The following is a 24204-nucleotide window of genomic DNA, read 5'->3' on the forward strand; positions in this document are numbered from 1 at the left end:
GTCCTAGGGGAGGAGATATGAGGATCTCCTTCTAAAATACTAAACAAAGGCCTTAACTCAGCGGAAGGAATCTTTAAAAAAGGTCTGAGCCAATTAATATCTCCCAACAGCTTTTGAAAATCATTTAAGGTATGGAGGTGATCTCTTCTTATCTCTACCTTTTGGGGCACAATCTTATCTGGGGACACCACAGAGCCCAAGAATTGTCCTGTATCAGAAATTTGGACCTTTTCTGTGGCTATCTGTAAACCCCACTGACTTAAAGTTTTAAGTAGAAAAGGATATGCCTTTTGTAGCATGGTAAGGTCTTTATGGCACAGGAGGATGTCATCCATGTAAAGGAGCAAAATTAAAGAGGGGAATTGTTCCCTCACTGGCAAAAGAGCTTCTTGCATATAAAGCTGGCACATTGTAGGACTATTGGACATCCCCTGTGGTAAGACCTTCCATTGATACCTCTTATCAGGTTTAGCAGAATAAGCTCTCTGACCCGTTAACAAGTCAAAAGTCCAATCTCTCTGCTCTGGAGTTAAAGCAGCAGCGTTTGCTCGGTCCTGCGCCTGTGCAGCCTCTCGCCACAGAGATCTCCATTCCAAATATTTGCCCATATTAGGGAGAGCGGCTTTTGCAATCATTTGCCAGTCGGCAGGAGTTAGTGCCATGCCGGCAAGCCTGTCTAACTGCACCAAGGTAAAATTAGCATTGATTCCATATTTACGGACCGACTCGGCAAGTTCTTTAATCTGCACATATTCTACCGGAGCGTGGACACGCCCACCCTCGGCTCCTTCAAAGACTGGAAATGCCTGTTGTATTTTCCTTTGTTCCTCTCGGGGAATGAATGAGTCTGCGCACTGCCTCTCTGCGCACTGCCTCTCTGCGCATTGCTGACGCACTACGGGCTGACGCACTACGCAGGGCGGGGACTCCGCATAGGGCGGACCTTGAAACCGACTGCCCTGAGGCCAATCAGCAAACTGGCCTTCGCCAGCCGCTTTTGGCTTTTTTCTTGACCAATTAGCTGGCTGGTAATGGGCTGCTTCTTCCTCCCAGTCTGTTTCCTCAGAGGAGGATTCTTCATCTGCTTCAGAACTACTAAGAGCTGGCTTCCTGAGCTCATCCAGCGATGAGCACAGGCTCCTTTTCCTATAGACCTCCGCTAATTGATCTTTCTTCTTTTCCCTTTTTCCTCTTTTTCTTCTAATCTCTCTCCAGGTATTCCTACCTAACCTTAACTTTTCCTCGGGTTCAAGACCCTTGGAAAGGCCTGTATACTTATTTTGTGTACCATATTTCCTCTTTGTTCCTACTCTCTCTCCCCGCTTTACTTCTGATAGATTGTCCTGAATTTCATCTAGAATCCGCCCTATCTTAACCACTTGATAACATGTGAAAAGGAACAAAAGGGCTCCTAACACCAGAAAAAATTCAAGGCCAAACATATTCCACTTTACTTCTGATAGACTGTCTTGAATTTCGTTAGAAAGTTCAAGGCCAGGCTTACCTCGTAAAGCTGTACTCACTGGTACTCTCGTTCCCCAGCTGAAAAGTTCTGAATTCATACAGTTGAATCCTTCTTAACAGTCTGCTTTACGGGAACCTTTATCACCGTCGTTCCCCAGCTGATGAGTTCTGAATTCGGCAGTTGAATCCTTCTCAACAGTCTGTGTTACGGGAACCTTTATAAACGTGATCCGCAGTTCTGGTTCTGAAATGAAGTATCCCTCCTGCGCCAGTCCCGAGTTTTTTTCTCGTCCCGGGTTTCGGCACCAATTGTTATTAGACGCGTTCTCACGACTGGCCAGGAAGAACACCACAGTCCAGAATCTTCTGCGGCAAAAACTTTATTGCTTACATCTTCAGGAGCCAGCGTGCAAGAAGCAAGAGAGCAAGAAGCAAGAGAGAGAGAAAAGCAAGAGAGCGAAAAAGCAAGAGAGAGAGAAAACGAAACCCCGTCCCTCTTAAGGAGCATTCTCCTTCGCCTCGGACGTGTCACTCCTTGATTGGCTGCAGCCCATCGGCCGAGTTGACGTCACGGGGAAGGCAGAGCACAAGTAGTCATAAGATACCCTTGGCACATGCGCAGATTATTTGTTTACCACTTAGAACACAGCTGTCAGCGCCATCTTGTAACGGCGAATGTGGGCGCGGCTCCCAACAGGTAGACAGATATGAAAGGGCCCAGGACTTCCCAGGATAATTTTGATTCTTGACTTAGAGCAGTGCACCTCTCCTTACTCCTGGTGTTCTAGTCAGGTTGCAGAGTGCTTGATAAACAGAGAACATGCAGAGAATGTGCTGAATAAGCATGCAGAGATGCTTAATAAGCATCTTCAGAGAAGATTGTTCCCCATGGCACGCAGGTGCGTAGCTGTCATCCTAGTATGGTTTATTTAACCCTTATTAGATAATTAGGCTTCATGGAATTTTCTTTAAAAGAGGACAGTAGCCAGGCATGATGGCACATACCTGTGACTACAGTGTTCAGGAGGCTTAGGCAGGTGGACTTTGAGTTAGAGGCCAACCTGGGTTACACAGCAAGACCCGGTGTCAAAAACAAAGCAAGGGTTGAGGGATGTCTCAGCAGCTGAGAACACACACTGGTTTGGGAGAGGACTCCAATTTGGTTCTCAGTGGCTATCAGACAGCTCACAACCACCTGTACCTCCAGCTCCAGGGAGTCAGACACCCTCTTCTGTACCTTGAGGGTACCTATGCTCACACGTGCACATAACGCACACATACAGACATATACTTTGTAAGGATCCGTGGTTTGCTGAAGAGTGATGCCCCAGACTCAAGTAGTTTGTAAATGCAAAGAATGTTTTATTCTGCAGAAATCCAGCATACTGGGCTCCCCCATTACCAAGCTAGAGAGACAACCAAGTGAGCTCACAGGCTGCATTTAAAGCACCTTGGGGGTTTCCAGGGTAGGTGACCTTTATCTTGCTCCATCTCTAGGGACATTCCATTACTGGGGCATGGGGGCTGGAAACTTGCTTGGGGAGATCTGGGAACTCTTGCTGAGGAAGTCTGGAAACTCTGCTGACCCATTGTCCTTGCCTCAGGCCAGGTGGTGGGGCAGCTTACTAACTGACTTACCTGGGTTTGCCTGGACTTGCCCATTCTTAGGCCTAGTCTCTTAAACTGCCCATTTAAAGCCTGTTAAGGAGTCAGCCTAGCCTGAAGTAAATCTTATTTTAGAAAGTCAAAATGAGAACAAGCTTGCCCTTTCCCTTTCTTTTGTTTCTTCCTTTCCTTTCCTTTCCTTTCCTTTCCTTTCCTTTCCTTTCCTTTCCTTTCCTTTCCTTTCCTTTCCTTTCCTTCCCTTCCCTTCCCTTCCCTTCCCTTCCCTTCCCTTCCCTTCCCTTCCCTTCCCTTCCCTTTCCTTTCTTCCCTTCCCCTTCCCCTTCTTCCCCTCCCCTCCCTCCCTCCCTCCCTCCCTCCCTCCCTCCCTCCCTCCCTCTCTCTCTCTCTTTCTTTCTTTCTTTCTTTCTTTCTTTCTTTCTTTTTTTGAGACAGAGTCTCACTATGGAACCCTGGCTTGCTTGGAACTCTTTTATGTAGACTAGACTGGCCTGAAATTCCTCTTAAGTGCTGGGATTAAAGATATGCTGTGATGGCCAGTACCATTTCTTTAAGTCCTATAGTAAGAAATATGGTTGAATAATGTTAGATATATCATTATCAAAAACCAATGCAAATATTAGGTAGGCCAGTGTTCTTGGTGAGTGCTCCATTGCTGTGAAGAGACACCATGATTGTGACAGCTCTTATAAAAGAAAGCTTTTCATTGGAACTTACAGTAGCAGAGGTTTAGTTCATTGTCAGCAGAGAGGGAAGGAAGCATGGGGGCATGCAGGCAGACATGGTGCTGGAGAGGAGCTGAGTCTCCATCTGAATCAATAGGTGGCAGGAAGAGACACTGTCCATGAGCATTTGAAAACCAAAGCCCTGGCTGGTGAGATGGCTCAGTGGGTAAGAGTACCCGACTGCTCTTCCAAAGGTCCGGAGTTCAAATCCCAGCAACTACATGGTGGCTCACAACCATCCATACTGAGATCTGACTCCCTCTTCTGGAGTGTCTGAAGCTACAGTGTACTTACATATAATCAATCAATCAATCAATCAATCTTTAAAAAAAGAAAAGAAAAGAAAACCAAAGCCCACCCCAAGTTACACACTTCCTCCACCAAGGCCATGCCTCCTAATCTCCTTCAGGTAGCTCCTCCCTAATAACCAAGTATTCAAAAAATTGAGACTATGGGGGCCATTTCTATTCAAACCACCACACCAGTTTTCCTTGCTTGCTTGTTTGTTTGCTTGCTTGCTTCCTTCCTGCCTGGATTTAGAGTCTTACAATTACAAACGTGATACTTGGTTCCTAGGAAAATGACACCAGATAGACCAGAATATGTTTAGCACCAGAACTGCTGCCACTTTGGCACACAAAGGAGCAGAGGCATAAAGCTCCCTTCATCTTACGTCTTGGTTCCTGAGGGAAATGTGCTTTGGACAATGTTCTGCATGACTTAAGCACTATAATATTCTCAGTGTAAAGCTTTAATATTTGCCCTGGGCTCTACTAGTGTTTGGGGGAATGATCAATTTCTAAGCTGTCGCTTCTTTTTTTCTGGCAAGGAGGGAGGGTCTCACTGTGTAGCCTAGGCTGGTCCGGAACTCACAGATCAGCCCCCTCCTGTTGGGATTGCAAGTGTGTCATGCCCAACTAAGCTTCTTGTCTTAAGGGAAGTGTCCACTTTTCTAAACAGCCTTAGAAACGTGGAGTGCAAGCCCTCCCTCTGTGAGTGAAAGGAGGAAGATTATAGTTTGGGGCTAGTTCTGTCTGTGTTGTGTGGTCTGTGGTCCCCGTGGGAGGACCAGGAGATGGCTTCTGGAGGAAAATACGCTGTATTATTGATGATATTCGGAGAGATTCTGCAATGTCCCAGAGGGGTAGAACAACTTGTTCAAAGCCACATACATGTGTCAAAACTGGCTAGAATGTGCCAGTCTCTCTTCTGAGCCTCAGGTCTTCTAGATGACAGTGCAGCCTCCGTGCAGTAGGGAGATTAAAACCCAACAAGCTACTGTAAGAAATGAAGCTTTACAGAGCCAGCCCTTTCCTGTTTGTAGTGCCTTTGTTATGAACCTTCTCTGGAACCATTTTCGTTCTCTGGGACCTCAACACAGATCTAGGCTCTAAGGCACCAGCTCCCTGCCCACTGCTGTCGCTTGTACACTTTCAAGACTTCTTTCACCAGGAGAGCTACAGAGGGTCCTGGGTATCACTTGGTTAAAGCCCACATAATTCCCCACACTGGTCGCTCTCCCTGGGGACCTTCCCAGCTGTCCCTTCTTCCCTTTGCTAACAACTTCCAGTTCTTAATAATCAGTACAAAGGGCTGGAGAGATGACTCAGCAGTTAAGAGCACTGGCTGCCCTTCCAGGGGACTGGGGTTCAGTTCCCAACACATGCATGGCAGCTCACACCTGACCATAGCTCCAGTTCCAGGGAACCTGACACTCTCACATAGACACACATGCAAGCAAAATACCAATGCCCATAAAATAAAAACAAATTATACATATATGTATAAGTTATATACCTATAATTTATACATACACACATAATTATACATAATTTTATACATATAATTATATATATAACTTGCATATGTGAATATAACATAAAATAAAAATAAGTTATATATACATACATACACACATAAATTATATATAATCATCAGGTCCTGATTTGCTCTTTGCCTCTGTGTCTTCCAGTACCTCTGTACTGTAAACTTTCTTCTCTCACTGGGTTAATGAGTTTTGTACCCATTGCCAATTAAATCATCTTTTTGTCCTATTCATACCCAATGTCCTTGCAAGGTTGGGGCAGGATTTCATATTTGATAAAAGAGAGCTGCTAAACAGACATGGAGTGAGGCAAAGATTAAAATCCCAGTTTTTCCATGATTAACTCTTCATCTGAGCCAGGGCCTTTTGTAGCCCAGGCTGGCCTTGACTTGCAGTATACCTTAGGATAATCCTCTTATGGTCCTGTTTCTACTTCCTAACCCGTAGGATTACATGGGTATCACCATACCCAGTTTGTTTGTTTGTTTGTTTGTTTGTTTAGATAGTGTCTTAAGATGTAGCTCAGGCTATCCTCAAATTTAGCCATCTGCCTCTACCTCCTGGGGTTTTCAGGTGTGAGGTGTTTCACTGTCCCACAAGGCCACTGTTACTTTCTAGAAACATAGATGAAGCTGCCAGTGCCTAGCATGGAGCCTCACTGGGTGCATGTGAAGTTAGGGCAGGGGGCTTAGAGATGGGGCTCCTAATGAACTGAACCTTGCAATGATTGAATGAGTCATCCAGTAAACGACTGTTGTGGCCCAGGAACATATGGATAGTGGTGACATGGGTAGTGGAGCCAAGGTCCTTAAAAAAAAAGATTTATTTATTAATTTCATGTATATGAATACACTGTAGCTGTCTTCAGACACACCATAAGAGGGCATCTCAGACCCCATTAGAGATGGTTGTGCAGCCGTGTGGTTGCTGGGATTTGAACTCAGGACCTCAGGAAGAGCAGCCAGTGCTCTTAACCGCTGAGCCACCTCTCCAGCTCCAGGGTCCATTTTAGACTCTTAAGTTACTCCGTTTCTTTTATTTTTTCCCTCTTTTAAAAAATAATTTAAAAAATTTTTTTTAATTTTATGTGCATTAGTGTTTTGCTTGGATGTATTATGTCTTTGTGACAGTGTCAGTTCCCTGGAACTGGAGTTACAGACAAGTGCCATGTGGGTGCTGGGAACTGAACCCAGGACCCCTGGAAGAGCAGTCCAGCCTTGGTTTCTCCCTTTCTTATATGATACTTCCAAAAGTCTGGCCTGATATTGATAGTCAATAAGTCATGCTGAGTGACACGTTTTTGGTTTGGTCCATACATGAGTTCCTACCTAGCCCACTGGGCGCTCTCTGCTTGTACAGAGACTCTTTCTTGGCTGTGCTGGAATGCTTCCCCAGGGGCAGCTCATCCCAGAATTCCCATCTCTGGGGTGAGCTGTCCCTGGGGGATAGATTGTGTTTTGGGATGCTAGGTAGGGCTGGCGAATTCTGGAATGATTGTGATCTAACTTGTGCTTTTAGCAAGACAGCGTGTGCCTTCTTAACCACATCCCGGGATGCTGTCAGGTGCAATGCCTCTGCTAGAAGCATGTGATTCATGAGCATATTCAGGGCTGGTACCCAGCGGACAGCCTCTATGGATCCCAACCAGGGTTAGGCAGAGTGGCTTTTTAATGTATTTTCTAGATGAGATCTTAATCTGTAACCAAGACTGCCCTTGAATTTAGGATCCTTCTTCCTCAACCTTAGGCATGCTGGGATTACAGGTGTGGAACAGGTCCACCCCTCTGTCACCCCCAGCCTCATGTCTTTGTCAGTCCTAGAGCACAGACCCCAGGGGCGCTCTGCAGGGGACCCTGTCTCTGATTTGACACTCGCTGTGACCTAATGTCCACCTTCCCTGCCACTGTGTTGTTCCATAGGAACCGAGTTGGAGGTAGCTCAGGTCCTGTCTCCTTTTCTGCGTTCTGTTGGTTCTCTGCTTCTTCTGCAGCAGGGCCCCATCACCCTGGCCTTCTTGATTTTGCTCCCTGGGCTTTCCTGGGGGCTTCAGTCTTACTTTCTCTACCTTTAGCGCCAGGCTTTCCAGACACTCTCCTTCTTAGACTGGTATGTAAGCTAAGCTGCCCACGGTTTTACCCTGTCCACATTGCCTTGCTTCTGTTATTGGGGCATTCTCTCCTTTCCCCTCCCCTCCCCCCCCTCCCCACCCTTCCCTTCCCCTCTCTTCCCCTCCTCTCCTCTCTCTCCTCTCCTCTCTCCTCTCTCCTCTCATTTTTCCAGACATAATCTCTCTGTGTAGCCCTGGCTGTCCTGTAACTCACTCTGTAGACCAGGGTGACCCCAAACTCAGACATCTACCTGCCTTTGCCTTCCTGGTGCTGGGTTAAAAGTGTGTACCTCGCCCCCAGGGTTTCTCTGTGTAGCCCTGGCTGTCCTGGAACACTCTGTAGACCAGGCTGACCTGGAACTCAGAAATCCGCCTGCCTCTGCCTCCCAAGTGCTGGGATTAAAGGCGCGCGCCACCACTGCCTGGCCAAGTGTGTGCCTTTTAATGAATCATGAATTAATTAATTACTGATTGTTAATTAATAACTAATTAATTAATAATTAAAGATGGTGACTGCCTAGCATCCATAGCTTTTTGAAACGTAGTTCTGCTCTTCCCTTAGGAAGCTTAACTACTGAGCTAAGAATGAGAGTGGATACTTTGTGGCAGGCTGGGATCAGCCCCTCCCTACTCTCCACATGCACTTCACTGTCTAAAACTCTACCAAGACACTCAGCTAAGATGTGAAAGGGGAAATAGAGGGAGTGTGGCTGTGTGCCAGGGACCAAGGGAAAAGGAGTTGGGTGACCTAGTGGTCTGTGCTCTGGCAGGCAGGCCAGTGTCACCTGCAAAAGGCCATGCTGAGGATGCTCCCGGGAGGACAGGGGCCAGGTTAGAGAGGGTACAGAGGACAAAGGTAGTCAAAGTTTGCCTGGTGTGGGGGACATGGGCAGGTTGCTAGGGTGTGACAGTATGGCCTGGGTCAGTACCAGGCTGCTGGGAATCCGGCAAGGCCACTGTGAGTGAAGTCCTGGGGGTGTGGGGGGGGACAAGGGTTTGCTTGGGCGGGGAGAGGTCAGAAGTGGAAAAAGACTAGGGAGGGCTGAGCTGGGGGAGATGGAGATGGCCTTGGCCTTGGCCATGGCGGGTGTGGAAAGGAAGAATGAAGGAGTGGATAGGATATGAGAGGCTGGAGAATAAGGGAGACAGGTAAGAAACTGGGAAGCAAGATGAACATTCTGGTATATAACAGTGGCAGGACAGGTAGAGAAGCCATTTTAAATTTTTATTTATTTTTTTTATTTTCTTTACGCTAGGGAAGAAATGAAACACCCACACCAAAAGAAAACAAAAATAGTATTTGGCCAACTCACAATGAAATATACATTCATTTACAAAAAAAAAAAAAAAAAAAAAAGAGAAGAGAGAAAAAATAGAAACAGTTTGGCCGGAAGCTATTAAGATAGTCCTTAAAAACTGTGATAAAGATGCTTAAGTGTAGCTCTTTATAGCTGATGGCTTCTGGCAGGAAGGACCCAGTTTTTTTAAGGGGCTGTCCACTGGGCGTTTGACTACACTCCAGTAAGTATATGGGCAACACAAATTGTACTTGCTGTGCTTTGGGGGGGGGGGGGGGCAGGCTGGGGGCACAGGGATTCGGGGCGGGCCTGGGAAGAAAGGGAGTGGAGTGTGATCCATGTGCATTGCATGCAATTCCCAAATAATTAATAATATTGTGTCGGGGAAAAATAAAAACAAACACAAACTCCAAAAGCAATGTTTAGCCAAGTCCCAATGAGATGTACATTCATTAAAAGGTTCTCTGTGCTGGGACTGAGGGAGCAAAAATCCTCTTGGTCTACTGAGGATGCCTCATAAATATTTGTGCGCCGAATTAAGTGAGCCAATTGAAAGCTGGCAGGGAGATGTCTCCGCCCCCCCCCCCCGCAGGCCGGCAGGAAGCCTGCATGGCACCGACTTGCTGGCACACGGTACACATTCTGGTTTGTCATCAGCCACCCATCCCCCAGCTCACGAGGGACTGCCAGGCTGGAGTGCCAGGCTTGCCCTGGTCAGAGGGTCTGGCTCTGCAGTACCAGTGAGCAAGGCCAGCCATGGAGAGCAGCCAGCTCCCCTGGACCTGCTTCCCCTCCAGCACTCCTCCTGCTGGCCACTGCACTTCTTCCTCTTACAACCCAGGGCTTGGGCCCTCTGGGCTCCTTTCCTCCTGGATTCTTTTCAGGGGCTGCCGATTCCCAGTCTTTCTCACTGTTAAAGAAACAACACCTAGCCTTCTCCAAACCACCACCACATCTCTCTTCATCTGTACTGGGGAGGAGTGTTTGGGAATAATGCAAAGACAGAAGGGCCTGAGCGTTCCGGCCTTGACGCCAGCCTGTGGAGCTGGCCTTGACCACTGGGGAAGGGATTTGATTAGTGAAATGTACAGGGAGTCTGTTGCAGCAGCAGATAGCACCTTGGTGTGACCTTATCATGGCAGGTGCCTGAGGGAGGGAGAGCCTGGTGTGGTGACTTGCCAGTTCCGGTTGGGAGCACCTCTCTTTCCTTCCTTTGACCATTAGCGAGGTGCAAGGGGGACTTGGGCTCCCATTTTATTCTGCTACCACTATTGATCACTTGCCTGTAACCTAGGCCCTTTGGGAGTCCTTAGGAGACTTCCATCAGGGTGTTCCCATATGGAGTCTGTGGACAGGTGCTTGTTTCACGGTTTTAGAACAGTGAGCAACTGCAGCAGCCATGCTGTGGCCTCTGGAAGCTCACCCTGAATTAGTTTCCTCTTTTTCGGCATTGAGATGAGTTCTCTCTGTGGTCTGTGCCTCTCTGTACCTTTTGTCCCTACCAAGGAAGTGTTTGTCCTTCAAGTTTAGTGGGTGGCCCAGGAACTTTACATCTGGGGCTGCAGAACTTCACTGTGTTGAGGAGTTTGAGTGAGCCCTGTTCGTTTCCTGCCGCAGAACTCAGCAGTGGTCTTGGGTCCAGGTATCAGGGGGTGAGATGCACTCAAAGCACTTAGGTGAACTGAGATGTGAGGATCTCTGGTCCTTAGAAGATCGGAGGTGTGTGGGGCGAATCATTCATTCACTTTGGAATGTGACACCTGGACATTTGGGATGCCCCCCTGGCAGAGGGCTGGGCCTGAGGCCCCTGGGATATCAGGAGCTGCTGTGAAGAGGACTTTCTCCATCATTGGTCTCTTCTGTGAGGGCTTAGAACTGGTTTCAAGAGATGACTCGGAGGTTAGGAGCGTATTAACTCTTCTTGCAGGGTGTGTGAGTTCAGTTCCCACCAACATCAGGTGGCTTGCAACTTCCTGTAACTTCAGTTTCAGGAGATCTGAACTCCTGCTGGTACCTGTTCTCGCATGAGTATGTACAGTCCCTCTCCTCCACCCCCCAACCCCACATACACATAGCGAAAAATAAAAATCTAAAGGCTTTGTAATCTGATGCATCTTCATTCACGGAGATGTGGCTACTGAGATAGTTTCTTGATTTCTGTTTGTTTCTATACCTGGAAGATCCTAGAGGCCAGACCAGCCTCTGGTTTTGTGGCTTTGGTTTCTTCTCTTTCAATATTCATCTGACCTTGTGCAGAACTAAAATAGCTAGGAAGGAGCTCACAAGACAGCAGAGATCTTAGGCTTAGATAGGGGTCAAGTTCTGCTGGGGTTTTAACCTTGGGCCACAAGGAAGAAATTAGCTAAGGCTATATTTGACTAGGTCAGAAAGATGGTTCATTTTTAAGGCAATCCCACTGCTTACATACCTGCCTCTTATCCAAAAGTTCCGTAGACTGCAACGCCCAGTACGGCCCAGTTGATGGATCTGTGGCACAAGAGTTCTTCTGAGACAATGACAAGATAATACAAAGGTAGAGGTATCTCAAAGACCACTGGGCCCATCCCAAAAGCCAGCAGCTGGGTCTGAGAAAGGGAGACTGTCACCACCCAGATATGAGAGAGGGAGACCGTCACCACACAGATGGGATGGGTAGTGCTAAGAGATCTCTCTTTATTTTAAGATTTATTTATTTTATGTATGTGAGTACACTGTAGCTGTCTTCAGACACACCAGAAGAGGGCATCTGATCCCATTACGGATAGTTGTGAGTTACCATGTGGTTGCTGGGAATTGAACTCAGGTCCTCTGGAAGAGCAGTCAGTGCTCTTAACTGCTGAGCCATCTCTCCAGTGCCCAAGAGATCTCAATTTGGTCTGAATGGCATTCTGTGGTTATTGCTGTTCATTGCTGCTGTAGGGGCAATAAGGGGGCTCTTTCTCAGAAGAGGACTCGTGGCATCAGACAGCCTGGCTCCAACCTGATCTTGAGCAGAGTGTAAGGTGGTCCAGACCGACAGGAAGGGTTAAAGGGAGATGCCCATGCCTGGTGGTAAGGCTTTGGGATGGACTAGACCAGACAGGTGCACTCCAGGCAACCGTCCAGCAGTTAGCTTTCTGGAATTGGATCAGGGAAGGAGTCTGAAAATTTAGTTAAGAGAGGAGTGAGCTGAGGAACTCTGCGCCCTTCAGGCTCCTGGCAGCTCTTTAGGCTACAGCAGAGTGGCCCTGTGGAGCCTCAGGTGTTTACCCTCTCCCTTCCTTCTGTCCTGTTTTCCTACATCATATCAAGTCCTCCAGGTATGACTACCTGGAGGCCAGTTTGGAAGCCTCATTTTGAAATCTAGGCCCAAAATTATATACATACATACATACATACATACATACATACATACACTCTTTCATGTTTATGGAGTGCAGTCTCCAAGGGTTTTCACAGTAAAGATCCCAGGGGTTAAACATGTTAACAGTAAAAACAAACAAACAAATAGACAGATACCACTAAAACATCAGTTGTTTATAAAACCTAGAAAAAACAGAAACAAAAATAGCCACATGGGTCCAGGAGAGTGCATTTGGCTTTACTGAAAATACTGCATGCTGGGTATGATGGGTCATGCCCACAATCTGAGTGGTCAGGAAATTGAGGCAGGAGGATTGCCACAAATATGAGGTCAGTGCTTGAACTCACAGAGATCCACCTGCCTTTGTCTCCCTACTGCTGGGATTATTAGACATAGACCATCATGCTCAATGCTTTTGACTTTAGTTTTAAATTTTGCAATGATTCTAAAAGCCATTGATTAGTCCTAGAACAGCCACGCCCTTGATGGAGGGTGTGCCACACTAGATTTTTACACTTCTGCTGATGGTTTGGCGTCTGCCACTGCAGGCTAGGGTACTGACTCACCAGGCAGCCAGGGATTATGTGGCCTGGTGTTGGTATCCACCCAGCTACAGAAGGGAGAACAGCTTGGGCTTGCCCTGCTGTTAAAGTCTTTTCCTGCTGGGAAAAGCTTGGTTGGTAGAATGCTTGCTTAGCATGAAGCCCTGGATTTTGTCCCTAGCATCTTATAAACCTGTCTCAGCACTTGGGAGCTGGCGGCGGGACGACCAGAGATCCAAGGTCATCTTAGACTACACAGTATGTTCAGAATGTGCCAGGGTTACATGACCATGCCTACAAATGACACAGCAACCAAGTTAAGCAAACAAACAAACAAACAAACAAACAAAAACCCCAAAAACCCAGACCTCTTTCCCCAGATCATCCACACAGGTAACATCAATTCAGGCAAAATAGATTTCTCAATTTAAGAATACTGCCTGAAGTTAAGATTCAGTCTCGCCAATCTCAGTCCTTCTCAGCACACACATACCCTCCCCCCTTTCCCTCTTCCTTTTATTCTTTATGGGTTTTTTGAGACAGAATCTCATTTAGCCCTAGTTGACCTTGGACTTGGTATGTAGCTAAGGCTGGTCTTGAACTCCTGCTCCTCTGCCTCCTGCCTCCTGAGTGCAGAGAATGTCACATAAATTCTCTTATCGGTATCTCTTTACTGTATAAACCTCAGTAGAGATGAAAATGAGAGTACTTCTGTGTTCTGCCCATGTTGTCCTAGTGCAGGCAAACTTGAGTTTCTGTCCATTCTTACCTCCTGCCCCTTCCTACCCCACCCCTGTGCAGAAAGTTCATGTCCATGCTAGGCAGATGTCCTACCACTGAACGATGCCCTTGTCCTTTGCCTTTATAGTACAAATGCTTTAGAACTGCTTAGCCTACCTGTTTGAAGTGAGTGATGCGCCGTGTTTTTCATAGGGCTTAGGTTTACCAGATTGTAAGACTATATTAGCAGAGAATGCAGCATGTATCTCCTAGATATTTCTCCCTTTCTTCTGAGTTATCTTTCTCTTTTTGTAAAATGTATTTCATATGCCTTGGTGTGTTGCCTGCATGTATGTGTCTGTGATCCTCTAGAACTGGGGTTGCAGACAGTTGTAGCTACCACATGAGTTGCTGGGAAATAAACCCAGGTCTTCTGGAAGAGCAGCCAGCACTCTTAACCGCCGAGCCATCTCTCCAGATCCTGAGTATTTTCTTATGATAGAAGACTTCTGCTGGGCAGTGGCGGCACATGCCTTTACTCCCAGTACTCGGGCAGAGGCAGAGGCAGAAGGATCTCTGTGAGTTTGAGGCCAGCTTGGTCTACAGAGAGAGAAAGAGAGAGAGAGAGAGAGAGAGAGAGAGAGAGAGAGAGAGAGAGAGAAGACTTCTGCACATACTGTTGATGCTGTGTATTCACGTGTGAGCTCCCATGTTGCCCCCAAGTGTGACCATGGAGCTTTTCTGTTCTTTCCCTCTTTCTTTGTAGAGTGCTAGGCAAGCATTGTTTACACCAAGCTACAACCTAGCTGGTATCAGTGTCTTCCTCTTGCTGAATGTGTGGGCAGGGACATTTTGATCACCAGAATTGATTGACAGTGAAAGCAAGCAATCTTTCTTCTTCTTCTTCTTCTTCTTCTTCTTCTTCTTCTTCTTCTTCTTCTTCTTCTTCTTCTTCTTCTTCTTCTTCTTCTTCTTCTTCTCCTCCTCCTCCTCCTCCTCCTCCTCCTCCTCCTCCTCTTCCTCCTCTTCTTCTTCTTCTTCTTCTTCCTCCCCCTTCCCTTCCCCTTCCCTTCCTCCTTCTCCTTTCCCCCTTCTCCTCCTCCTCCCTCCCCTTCTTCCTCCTCCTCTTCCTCCCACTCCCCCTTCCTCCTTCTCCTTTCCTCCTTCCTCCTCCTCCCCCTCCTCTTTTATTAAATATGCTAACCTTAGTTCACAACAGGCCTGGGTGACAAGCACTTCTGTCAATCCTTAGCCCTCATGTAGCATTTGGATCAGGGTTACCCCTGCTTCCACTTTCCAACTGTGACAATGGAGTGCAGAGTTTCAGGCCCTACCCTGATGGCTGCCTGCTTTTGCCTGTTTCTCCACCCAGTACTTTGGCAATCCACGGTCCATCACCTCTCGGTGTGACCTGAAGGCAAACCTCATCCGGAATGGCTGTGAAGGTGAGATTGAGAGTCCAGCCAGCAGCACCCACGTCCTCCGGAACCTACCTCTCAGCAGCAAGGGTTCCAGTGCCACGGGCTCTGACGTCATCCAGATGACGCCGCAGGAGATTGCAGTGAGCCTCCGGCCAGGTGAGTGTTCTTCGGGATGGGTTGGGCACCATAGGCTTAGAAAGGCCCATGGGTGTGATACGCTAATGTGGAAGATGGGCTTGATTGAGCTCAGAGCCTGGAGATGGCCGAAAGGCTCAGACCAGGAAGCAGAGGATAAGGTTGCTGGAGGTGAGTCTGGGTGGAGTGGCTTGGCTATATATTTTTTATGTATTGTAGTAGAGGCTGTGCCTTCATGAAGGAGGCATGCCCTGGGCATCCGTTTCTGCAACAAACATAATGAACACACAAACCTCGACTGAACGATGATTAAAAACCCAGTATTGTAGGATATTTATAACATTGCAATTTCCTATTTAAGCCTTTTAAAAATAGTTATTTTTATTGCTTTTAATAATGTGTGTGTGTGTCTAAGTGTGTACATGGGAGTGCCTCAGAGGCCAGAGGTATGGGACAGACTTCTAAAGATGGAGTTTCAGATAGAAGTGTGCTGCCTGACATGGTACGGGGAATGGACTCGGCTTTAATTTCTCAGAACCTTCTCTCCCATTTGCACCTTTGTTGTTGTTGTTGTTAGTGGTGGTGGTTTGGTTTGGTTTGGTTTGTTTGTTTGTTTGTTTGTTTGGCATGGTCTCACTATGCAGCCCTAACTGGCCCGTAACTTGCTATTATAGACCAAGCTGGCCTGGAATTCACAGAGATCCACCTGCCCCTCAGAGTCCTGGGATTGATTAAAGGCACATTTTAGTCATTTTTAATCATGCAGCTCAGTTACCATGTGCTGTCATAACTATTTCCACACCACTTTATCTCCCACAGAAACTCTCTACCTAGCAGGCCACACCTCCTCACCTGACCTCATTCGAAAGCCCTGGTAACCTGCAGTCTACTTTTGTCTTTGTGACTTTGCCTCCTCTAGTGAACACTTGGAGATAGAAGCATTATGATATTTGTCCTCAGAAACACAGCCTTTGCAAGGCTCACCAAACTGGAGCACGAGGCAGAATTTCTCACTTTTCAAGGCTGTGTGATACTCTATTGTATCACATTTTTTTGTGCCCATATATTTGTTAGTAGACTTTTTTTTTTTTCCCATTACTGTGAGGCTTGCTGGTTTTCTTTCTGGAAGGATGCTGACAGACTTATTCCCTACTCAGTGCAAGTTGCTTAGATAACACTACTTCTGGGAAACGTTTTTTTTTCCCCTAGCAAAAAGTTTCTGAGAGTGTCTCATGTAGGCAGGGTTTGCCTCAAGCTCACTTTGTAGCTGAGGATGGCCTTGAACTCCCGATCCGCCTTCCTCCACCTCAGTGCAAGAGTTACAGGTGTGCACCCTAACACCTGATTATATTGTGCTCAGGATTCGGCCCTGGGCGTTATGCCTGTGAGCCAAGACTGTTGCGCCCGCTAGCCATCCATTGCCCAACGTTCATTCTGTGTGTAGAATCTGCGTGTCATGGAGGCTGTGCTTGTGGCTGAACCCGGAAGTCTGACGTTTTGGGTGGGGCAGGTGTCTATAGTAGCAGTGCTTTGGGGCCCTTTCCTGTATCCCACTCTGCCACACTTGGCCGAAGCTATTGCTAGATGGCTATCTAGTGCTCCCGACAGATTGAAGCAGGGGGTTAACTATGAATTTGGTTGGCCTTCCTGAGTAGTAGCCCCGGCTTGTCCCCTAGCTGGGAGGCCTGGGCAGGTTATTTAACCTCTCACCCTCAGAATCACAAGGTCTTCCACACCTTCATCCTTGAAGTGCCCAGGGCTTTATATAAGACTGCCGTCTAAAGGAACATGTGGGCTATATATGCCTTTGATCCTAGACTTGAGGCAGAGGCGGGTGAATTCCAGGCTAGCCTGGTCAACATACTGAGTTTCAGTGCTGCAAGGGCTACATAGTAAGATTGTTAAGTCATCATTTTAAAGGATAATAGCTGGTGGGCAAAGGAACCTGTGCCCCAGGATAGGATCTGGTACAATAGAATGTACACAGTAACCCTTCCTCAAAGCTCACTGTTCTTTTTTTGGTTTTGGTTTGGTTTTTCGAGACAGGGTTTCTCTGTGTAGCCCTAGCTGTCCTGGAACTCACTTTGTAGACCAGGCTGGCCTCGAACTCGAAATGCTGAGATTAAAGGTGTGCACCACCAACGCCCAGCAAAGCTCACTGATCCTATACCTATTCTTATTTCCTGATTCTGTGAATGTGCATTGATTTAGAATGAGATTTGAGTTGCCAGATGCTGGAGAAGTGTTTGGTTTTCTTTGTTTCAATTATTGTGAAGCCAAACCAAAAGACTTCAGTTGGCTGTGATGGTTTGTATATGTGCAGGCCAGGGAGTGGTACTATTAGAAGGTGTGGCCCTTTTGGAGTAGGTGTGTCACTGTGGGTGTGGGCTTTAAGACCCTCATCCTAACTGTCGGGAAGCCAGTATCTAGTAGCAGCCTTTAGATGAAGATGTAGACCTCTCAGCTCCTCCTGCTCCATGCCTGCCTGGATGCTGCCGTCCTCCTGCCTACATGATAGTGGATTGAACCTCTGAACCTGTAAGCCAGCCTCATTTAAATGTTGTCCTTATAAGAGTTGCCTTGGAGCGGGCGTGGTGGCGCACGCCTTTAATCCCAGCACTCGGGAGGCAGAGGCAGGTGGATCTCTTGAGTTCGAGGCCAGCCTGGTCTACAAAGTGAGTTCCAGGACAGCCAGGGCTATACAGAGAAACCCTGTCTCGAAAAACCAAAAAAAAAACAAAAAACAAAAAACAAAACAAAAAAAAAAAACAAAAACAAAGAGTTGCCTTGGTCATGGTGTCTGTTCACAGCAGTAAAACCCTGATTAAGACACTGGCCAAGGATGGAGTTGGCCCAGGTGGATGGAGAAACCAGAATGTCTGAATGTAGTCACACATCCTGTTAACTACCATGTAGTTTCTAGTATTAGAAAGATAGTAAGAATAGTATCTTGTGTTATCCACTGAGTGCACTGGCAGGCCTGCCTGAGAGAGGAATAGGTGCCATTCCATGAGGACACACCCAAAGCCACCAGGATAAATTTTGGTAGAGATGAAGATGGGGGGAGGGGGTTGAGGAACATTGGAATTGCTAAACTTCTAGAATCATTGTGAGTATATTTTTAAGAGAAATTCTTTAAACAATAATGGCTTTTGAAATTTTGAAAATTCAGTTTTAATATATATATTTGAATGTATATATATATGTATAGACACACAAACACACACACACACACACACACATATATATATATATATATATATACACACACATATATACATATATATATATGCAAAACCCTCTTATGGGGACAGAGGGGATGTTCTGTGTAACATAAATTTTAGGTTACCAAGTGCATTCTTGCCTGCAGGAAGCTCTCCTGCCCCGGGGACAGCTGTCAGGTATATGAGATTAGCTTTCCATTGTATGGTTGTGGCACTGCTTTCTGGTTTTTTCCCCAGCCCTGCCCCTCCCCTTACCTCACAATAAGCATTTGTTGAATGCAAGGGAACCTTACACAAGACTAGCCAGGGACAAGCCTCAGCATAACTTGAAAGGCACCAGGTGAAGGCCAGGTTACTGTCCAGGGTAGGGCTGTTGGAGAAGAGAGTGGGCTGCGTGGTGAGGGGGGAGGAGAGGAAAATGACAAGGACTTCCTCGTTTAGTCTCAGATTTTGTTTTTAATTACGTGTTGGTCTGGAGAAGTGGCTTAGTCATTAAAAGTTACATTTATTTGCCTGTCATGGTGTCTTGGTGGCCAATAATATACCCTTATCTCGTCACTTGGGAGCAGAGGCAAGGTGATATCTATGAATTCAAGGATAGCATGTTCTACATTGGGAGTTCCAGGCCAGCCAGGGCTACATAGTGAGACCCTGTGTCCAAACCGTCTGTCCCACCCATCTGTGTGCTGTGTGCACACATGTGGAGGTCAGAGAACAACTTGTGGGGAGTCTATTGTCTGCTTCCACCAAACGAATCCAGGGACCAAACTCAGGTTGTCTTTTCAGCTTGCTCTGTGAGGCAGTATGGGTATCCCGCTGAGCCATCTCTCTGGCTCATCATCATCGTCATCACCATCATCATCATCACCACCACCACCACCAACAACAAATTTATGTTACTATTTTGTATGTGTACATGTTTGCTTACACATATGTCTATATTCCATGTGCATGCCTGATGTCTGCAGAAACCAAACAAAGGCACTGGATCCTCTGGAACTGGAGGTGTAGGGGCTTTCAGACATCATATGAATGCCGGGAATCACACCCCAGCATTCCTAACCATTGAGCCATCTCTTCAGCCCCTGTTTCCATTAAAAAAAAATTCCTACATTTTATTATGTATATGTGTACAACTTTTTTTGTGAGTCATTTTTCTTTCCACCATGTGGAGCCTGAGATCACAGCCCTCAGGCTGTGAGTTGGTGCTGGTATCCTAAGCCCTTTGACTTTGACCTGTAGCCCTTCCTTAGTTCTTAAGTGGGATTAAAACTTTTTTTTTTTCTCAAATTGAGATATAAATCACATGTCACGAGTCACACAATCTTAAAGCCTTCGGGTCACTGGTTCTAAGCTATGTAACCATCACTGCTGTGTCATTACAGCTGTTGTCACAGCAGCAGTTTGACCTAACTGCCCCTTTACCTTCTCAAGCAGTTTTACTTTGCTGTTGCCTTCCCTGGACACTTCTGGTTATATAACATGGGAGCCTTAATCCCTCCACACTGTAAAGCGTGCTCCTTCCTGGTTGTCTTGAACCAGGGCATCACTGTGTAGCTGGACCTGACCTGGAGTCTGTGACTCTCCTGCCTTAACCCCACCCCCACCCCCAGCCCCACCCCGTAGGCCACGCCCTGTTACTTTGCCCTTTTTGTGGCCAAATGATACTCAGTCTTTAGCTCCACTTTACTTGATGGACAGACTATTTCCACTGGGTAATACTCAACATTCATGTGCAGGCATTTTTGGGGGCCATATGTTTTCAATAATTTTGGGTCTATAGCAAGGAGTGGAATTGCTGGATTGTATGGTAATTCTGTATTTAACTTTCTGAAGAACTGCCAAACTTTAAGCAGGGTTTTGTATAAATATAAGGATCATGTTTTCCATTTTATTTCAACACTGGAAATTGTATGTCAGGATAAGAATTAAAAAAAAAAACAAAAAACCTTAACAAAAGGCATGAAATTTTTAGGATATGCATTTTAAGCAAAATTTACTGAGATAAGCAAAAGCAGGAAAGAGGTAGTTTTCAAGCTCTGGGATACTCAAAAGGTTTATTTGAGTTATTCATGTAATCTTTTAGTTCTTACATATTTCTTTTTAGTATGTGTGTGTATATGTGTTGTGTCACATACGTGCCATGGTGTATGTATGGAGGCCAGAGGATACCTTTTTCTTCTTTTGAACCAGAGTCTATGTAGCTGTGGCTGTCCTGGAACTCAGTGTATAGACCAGGCTGGCCTGGATCCTACAGAAATCCACCCGCCTTTGCCTCCCAAGTGGTGGGATTAAAGACGTTGCATCACCAAGCTCAGCCAGAGGGCAACTTTTACTGATGATCTGATATCCCTGAAAACCATATAAAGAGCGAGACCAGGTGATGCACTTACGTAACCTTAGCATGCTGAGATGGGAAGGGGGAGACAGGATAATCGCTTAAGTTTGCTGGTCAGCAGCCAGGAGTATAAGGGCAAAGCTGCAGAAACAAGAGAGACCCTGTCAGTAAACAAGATGGATCCGATGCATGTTGGATGCACGCGCACATGCACACACACCCCTCACTCATTTATTTGAAGATGGCAGATGGCCTGTCTTAACTTGTGAACAGCCAGTGTGGGAGTTCTCAGTCTGGCAGTGGGTGCCTAGCGATGCCTGTCCCGAAGGACAAAAGTGGAGCTTTCTTATTAAAGGGAAGGCAGAGAAGAGAAAGTGTTAAAAGTACCTTCCGGGCCCAGAGACTAGTTAGTACTTGATTGCAGAGGGAGACCCTGTACTTATGAGCAGAGCCCTGGCAGGAACCCTGTGCTAAACACAGGCAGTGCTGGGTGCTTTGAAATCAGGGAAACAGGGCAGGAGAGGGGTTGCTGGGCTGGAGGCGGGAAGGGGAGGTGGGGGGTGGCAGGAGGGGGGTAAATTCCATTCTCTCAGGTGCAGGTGATCAGCTTCTTTTTGTAGTTAACTTTATTGCACTTCTCTGATCCTACTGCTGGTCCTGAGGTGGGGATTATGTGGAATAGCTCCAGGTAGAGATGGAGACTGTGTGGGGGTCTGAGGGGGTGTGGGGAGAGGTGGGAAGATGGGGGGGGGACACGACAAATCCAGGCATGTGGCTCGGGGATGTTGTCACCAGAGGCAGGCACATACCAACCCTGTTGGTGAAAGTGAGGTGGATAAGTGAGGCCCTGCGTAGGCCTTCCTTAGAGTCTCAGGCAGTGTAAGACAGCAGCTCTCTGGGAAAACATAGAAGGGAGAGGAGTGTGCCTAAACAAAGTCACACCCAGAGATGGGAAAGGCGCCCAGACCTGGCAAAACATGCTCCACATACGACCGTGGCGCCACCCACCTCCCTGTCGACCGGCACATCAGGGAGGCCACCCTTGCTGGGCTGCTGGTGTCCTGTCCATCCACACAGGAACTGCTGACACAAGGCATTCCGTGGTGATCCCACGTAGGAGGGTGTGACGTTGTAAAGGCTCACACGTAATGACTGGTGCTTGGCAGGTCTGGGCCTGCGTGCCTTCTCACAACTTACCTTTCTGGAGACCTGGGAGAAAAGCTCCTCCCTTCAATATTTACCACTTCCCCACGGGAAGAGGTGTATGTGCGCACCTTCTCGGTGAGCCGATTCTCTTAGAATGTAATGTCCGGACATTGCCCACTTCCTAGTACAGAGCGGAGGTACCTGTGTATTGTACCGCACTTCCTTCTTTGCCTTCCGTGTCTGGAAGATCTGGAGTTAAATCTGAATGCCTAAAGCCCTAGCCCAGTTAAGCAGGAGTTTCTGCAAGAATTTTCTATCTTTTTTTTTAAATTCCCCACATGAATTGCTTTCATTTGAAATTACTTTTAATTTTTAACCTTTGAAGCATTAGAACCAGATTTCCTTGCTTGAGAGCATGGATAGTTATGTACATTATGGGTTCTGATCCCACTGTAATTATGCCTTCTTACTTCACTGAAGCAGAAACTAAGCCACATAGCTTGAAAGGAGCTGGGGGTCTGCCGAGCTCTTGGTGACCAGGCCTGAGTTTAAATCTGAATCTCTCGCTTCCAAGCCTGCTGCTGCTCTGTTCCTGACTGAGATTGCCGCTCAGTTTCCCTGGATCCAAGTCACTGCTCTTATCTCTTCATTATTAGCAAACCTCACTGAGATAGTACTACATTCTGCATAGAAGAAGGAAGAGTCGGAGACTTGGATGGGTGGGCAGGTCGGTGTCAGGAGGCGCAGAAGACCCTGTGAAGAGGACATGGATTTGGACAGAAGAGGCTCTGTCCCTCTGGGGTCTGCCTTCTCATGCAAAGGCCAAAGTAGGGTGCACACAGGGTAGGAGTAACCCCTCCTTTTCCAAGTTTCTTTCCTTCTTCCCACCTCTCCCCTACCACGATAAGCATCCATCCAAGGAGTCCCATGGAAGGACCTGTTTGTTGTGTCTGCCAGATTGGAGCCAGAGACACACTAGAGCAGTTCGGAATTCATTCTGGATGAAATCTCAAATATTCTTCTGTCTGAGTCAGACTCTGGTGGTTTTTAAAAATAGGCTCACACCGACGGGTGACCCAAACTACAACAGGCTCGAGGTAGCTGGAACAATGCGTGCAAAAACAAGTCAGGAACTGAGGCTTGCCACCCGACTGCAGATAATTGTTGTACTCCTTGTACTTCCGTAGTGCAAGCTTTTGTTGATCTAGAGCCCTGCTGTGCCCCAGGAGTGCATTCCAGCCTCTTAGATGAACACCACTGTTTCATTTCATACTTAAGTGAACCTAGGTCCAGGTTGCACCCCTGGTCTGGCTTGTTTCCAGGAGGAGGAGGAGGAAGAGGAGGAAGAGGAGGAAGAGGAGGAGGAGGAGGAGGAGAGGGAGCACGGAGGATTGGGTTCTGTGTCTTATTTATAGAGCCAGGACTTTGCTTATGGAGGAGCAGCTGGCCATACAGGAGACAGGGGGCTTCTCTGAGCTGTGGTCCTGACCAACCAAGTGTGGACCCCTTGAGTGGTGGTGAGGGCACTCTGGTTCTTGCATCTCTAAGTACATGAAAAGTATACCCAAATTTCAAATGCTCAAGAGCTGTTTTGCCCCAGGCCAAATAGGACACCTGGCAGCCCCAACCAGCCAGCAAACTGTTACCTGGTGAGAGCTGAACTTTGAAGTCAGTTCTAAGTGATTTGTGGTTTGAAATGATGGCATAATTTAGGGATTTCTATCTCTCAGTTACTCTCCAAACCCTGGGGGTGGGTCAGCTAGCAGGTCCCCTTGCCCCTCCCTTTAATTAAACTCCCCCCCCCGCCCCCACCTGCTGGCTGTCTTACTATAGAAGTTAAATCCCTTTCATCCTTTTTATATTTGGTCACAATTTGGAGTGTCTTTTCTCTTCCCGCCTTTCTTTTTTTAATGGTAAATATAGTATATGTCCCATACGTAGAATGTATATATTCTTTGACACTTTTTTTTTGTTTTTTGTTTTGTTTTGTTTTGTTTTGTTTTTTGAGACAGGGTTTCTCTGTGCAGCCCTGGCTGTCCTGGAACTCACTTTGTAGACCAGACTGGCCTCGGACTCAGAAATCCACCTGCATCTGCCTCCCGAGCACTGGGATTAAAGGCGTGCGCCGCCACCACCCAGCTTCTTTTATATAACGCAGTTATTTATAGTTCTAAGTATCTACTCTGGTTCCTCCTTAGATCACAAACGTCCTTCTTCCTAAATAATGGTAAATTCCTGTGTAGGGCAGTAAGTTAGCTATCCATGCCCGGGATCCGATCAAGGACTGCCTAGA

General features: G+C 46.9%; 1 protein-coding gene across 2 annotated transcripts in view; it reads left to right on the forward strand.

The window, feature by feature from the left end:
- The window catches only part of Itgb5 (integrin beta 5), a 119674-nt gene that overhangs the window by 20764 nt on the left and 74706 nt on the right, over positions 1 to 24204 (forward strand). For both annotated transcript variants that reach the window (NM_001145884.1, NM_010580.2), the window contains exon 3: positions 15020 to 15224. In NM_001145884.1, the coding sequence (NP_001139356.1) occupies positions 15020 to 15224 (205 nt within the window). The remainder of the gene's footprint in view (positions 1 to 15019; positions 15225 to 24204) is intronic.

Source organism: Mus musculus, chromosome 16 (assembly GCF_000001635.26).
Source record: "Mus musculus strain C57BL/6J chromosome 16, GRCm38.p6 C57BL/6J".
Lineage (NCBI taxonomy): Eukaryota > Metazoa > Chordata > Mammalia > Rodentia > Muridae > Mus > Mus musculus.